This window comes from Sinocyclocheilus rhinocerous, unplaced genomic scaffold, assembly GCF_001515625.1.
Source record: "Sinocyclocheilus rhinocerous isolate Xijiao unplaced genomic scaffold, SAMN03320098_v1.1 scaffold1862, whole genome shotgun sequence".
NCBI classification, from domain to species: Eukaryota; Metazoa; Chordata; class Actinopteri; order Cypriniformes; family Cyprinidae; genus Sinocyclocheilus; species Sinocyclocheilus rhinocerous.
This window is the reverse complement of record NW_015653470.1, coordinates 40,948-44,945: the sequence shown is the minus strand read 5'-3', so window position 1 is coordinate 44,945 and position 3,998 is coordinate 40,948. Positions and strand designations below refer to the sequence as shown.

General features: G+C 37.3%; 1 protein-coding gene across 1 annotated transcript in view; it reads right to left on the bottom strand.

The window, feature by feature from the left end:
- LOC107716040 (inverted formin-2) overlaps nucleotides 1-3,998 on the bottom strand; it is a 46,122-nt gene that overhangs the window by 11,847 nt on the left and 30,277 nt on the right. Inside the window, exons 19-20 of the mRNA XM_016522360.1 lie at nucleotides 962-1,082; nucleotides 229-393 (exon numbers count right to left, since the gene is read on the bottom strand). Of these exons, the coding sequence (XP_016377846.1) occupies nucleotides 229-393; nucleotides 962-1,082 (286 nt within the window). The remainder of the gene's footprint in view (nucleotides 1-228; nucleotides 394-961; nucleotides 1,083-3,998) is intronic.

The window sequence follows — 3,998 nt, the reverse complement described above, 5'->3', positions numbered from 1 at the left end:
TATGCAAGTGCTATATTAGTATATTATTATGGTGTTAGATTTCAATTTCACAAAGAAACGTGCAGCATTTTGTCCAAGCAAAAATAAAAGGACACATTTAATTTATAATTTGTCTTAAATCTCATTTTGGTAAAAAAAAAATCGTGAATCGAATCGTGAGTTGAGTGAATCGTTACATCCCTACCCAATATAATGAGTTTATTATGCGTATAGTAACGGCTCACGCACCTTCAGGGCTTTGAGGAAGAGCTGGCGAAAGGTCTTGATGTTGCTGAAGAGCTCGTCGAGCGAGAGCTGAGCCACATCTTCACACAGATACTGAGCCAGATCGCCCTTTCTGTTGTCCACGTTAGTGAAACGCTCGTCTAGAGCTGCACAATCCGTCAGGTTCTTCTGCACAAACACCACAGGAACATTCAAGAACAACAACAAAGCTGGAAAGAGAAACGGTCTTCAGATTAAACCAAGCGGCAACCTCCCGCTCTCTCTCTCGTGAAGCCAACAAGGAAGTGACTAAAACTGTAATTCATCGACTGGCCGCTAGAGGCTGGCTCCAAAAGAGAGTCAATCCCATAGACTCCCCATGTTAAAATGCCCAACTTTACAGCAGAAAAAAACATGTTTACAGCCCGTTTCAAAAAATTATTTTGGTCTATAGCTAATTTTGCCCTTCATGACAACTGTGAGGGGGGTGAATTTTTTTATAACTCATCTGTTTAAATTATATTAAGCCTTAAAGCACTATAGACGGGCGTGGTTTCAGCAACCAGGCACCTCCGCTTCACCCACATCCCACCTTTTGCCCATTTTCGATTATCTGGGAGTGACACGCTGCCAAGATGGCGACGGCCGGCTCCGCCTACTTTAGGCTTCTAAAGCGCTCTTCGGAAACCTACGGGTGACGTCACGGACACTACGTCCATGTTTTTATACAGTCTATTGGTTAAACATGCGTCTGTACCTCAATAAGCCCTGAGAACTGCTGCTTGACGTCTTCGAGCGACGAAGACACTTTCTTCTCCGCGTCTCTCAGTCGCTTCAGAAGATGACTGGTTTCGGCCCGAATCGAGTCCAGATTTACGCTGAAAGAATAATTGAAAAGTGATTGAGAAAAGACCGAAACAACAGCTGAACACAACAATATTTTTGTTGCATAATTCCAAATAAATAGAAATAAATCTCAGAGTTTCACAAACATGAACATTCGCAAATATCTTTTTATGCCAGAAAACAAAACTTTGCCTGGCATTCATTTGTGAATCGCGTCCTGTGCATTTATAGATCATAGGATCATTCTCCAATGCAGCGCCATTCTCTCTTCAGCGATTCAGAATCGATTCTGAGCTTGGTTCGAAACTCACGTTCTGACAGACTTTCACGTTTGCTTTGTGTTTGTTTGTCCTGAAGCTCGATTGCAGCTGCGGTTAAATGCACTTGCATCCCAGAATACTTTTATGATACGAAATTGATGTAAACACTACGGGTGGGACGGAAAAAAACAAAAAACGATATGGCGATTTAGAAATCAGAAAGAGCTTTACACACACACAAGGAATTTATCTTCCAGTGCACAGACAGGTTGACAAGTGACAAGACACTGATAACGAAATAAAAATAAGCGAGTACAAATAAACACGTAAAAACAATACACAATAGACAGTATGTACATATGTGCTAATATGCAAGGGAATGTGTACAGATAAGGTATATTAAATCAATAACATACGTTTATTAAATACAAGTATAGATAGTTGGGTATTGCACATGTTTTATTGCACAGTGGGGAGAACATTTAACTGTTCATGAGGTGTTATATAACTTATCGCGATATTTCTGGCCGCGAGACGTTATCGATGTTTTTTTAAACATACAAAAGATCTAAATTCATATCTACACTGTGGCTGTTTAAATCAAAAGCTTGGGCGCACTTTGGATTTCATAGTGACTGACGATACAAAAAAAAACTACGTAATCTGCAAGAACTGTCTCGGAAATGTATGCAATGTATGCATTTCACAATTTTTTTCAGCACTAAATTACTAGTTTGAGGGTTTTTTGTTAAATGTAATTTGCACAAATTTGAGACGTTGCTGCTATGACTGAAAAGTTAGAGATGTGACCTTTCTTTAATATACATAATTTAGTCACAAACGGTTCTCTCTAGAGCTTATGGCCGTTTGACAGCTGCGCATGCACTTCTGCACTTGTTGTACATTGTTGCTATTCTATAAAACAGATGTACTGATAAATAAATGAAATGCATCATATGACTTTTTGATGCATTTTTTTTTCTTCATTTACAGATATCGTGATATATGTGACCCTGGACCACAAACCAGTCAATAAGTGTCAATTTTTCGAAATTGAGATTTGTACATCTTCATGGAACATGATCTTTACTTAATATCCTAATGATTTTTGGCATAATAGAAAAATCCATAATTTTGACCCATACAATGTATCTTTGGCTATTGCTACAAATATACCCCAGCGACTTAACACTGCTTTTGTGCTGCAGGGTCACATATCGTGGATGATTTTCTTGCAATATATCGTCTGTCACAGAATCGCTGGTGTTGTGAAATATCATTATCGCAGGCAAAATATCGTGACAGTATCGTATCGTGCGTTAAATCTCAGATACCGAAAGTACTTTTTGTTGAAAGCTCCACAGAGCTGCTCGTATCCATCATTTAAACTGCTTGACTGAAAAACTGGTAAAGCAGTAAAATTGTGAAATATTTTTACTATTTAAAATATCTGCTTTCTATGTGAATATCTGTTAAACTGTAATTTATTTCTGTGATCAAAGCTGTATTTTCAGCATCATTACTCCAGTCTTCAGTGTCACATGATCTTCAGAAATCATTCTAATATGCTGATTTGCTGCTCAAGAAACATTTCTGATTATTATTATAATGATGAAAACAGCAGAGTATAATTTTTTCAGGTTTCTTTGATGAATAGAAAGTTCAGAAGAACAGCATTTATCTGAAATAGAAATCTTCTGTAACATTATAAATGTCTTTATCATCACTTTTGATCAATTTAAAGCATCCTTGCTAAATAAAAGTATTAATTTCTATAATTTCTTTCCCAAAAAAATGATACTGACTCCAAGCTTTTGAATGCTAGTGTATAATGTTACAAAAGCTTTTTATTTCAGATAAATGCTGATCTTTCTATTCATCCGAGAATCCTGACAAAATGTACTCAACTGTTTTAAATATTGATAATATTAAAAAATGTTTATCAGCATATTAGAATGATTTCTGAAGATCATGTGACACTGAAGACTGGAGTAATGATGCTGAAAATACAGCTTTGATCAGAGGAATAAATTTAAAGGCATGTCAAATATAACACTGTGGATTGGTTTGATTCACAGTCTAATGGTCTAACGATAATGGTCTGTTATTGTACCAATTTTTATGGCCCTTATATTTCCTATTTGAGCCAATGCATAGGAATAAAGTTATTTCAGGACGAGTCGGCCCTGATTGTAAAGCAAAACGTGCTACAATTGGTCAGCGAAGTGTGGCTGTTATCTGATTGGCTTGAGCAGATGGTGGGCGGAGTCACGCATTTGTGGATTTGTCAGCATCTTGATGCCAGAAATATTTCAAAATCCACAAATGCATGCAGTGATTCACAAATGAATGCCAGGCAAAGTTGTGTTCGTGACATAAAAAGATTTTTGTGAATGTTTTTTATTTGCAAATCTCATTTTATTTATTTGTGAATTTAATTCACGTTTGTGAAACTCATTCTGTTTATTTGTCAGTGTTTAATGTTTGTTAACCTCTTTACATTTATTTGTGGATCATAATCTATTTATTTGATTCTATATCTCCACACACACACAAGCACACACGCTCACACACACGCACTCTCACACACACACACACACAGACACACGCACACACTCACACACACACGCGCACACACACAGACACACGCACACACACAGACACGCACGCACAGACACGCACGCACAG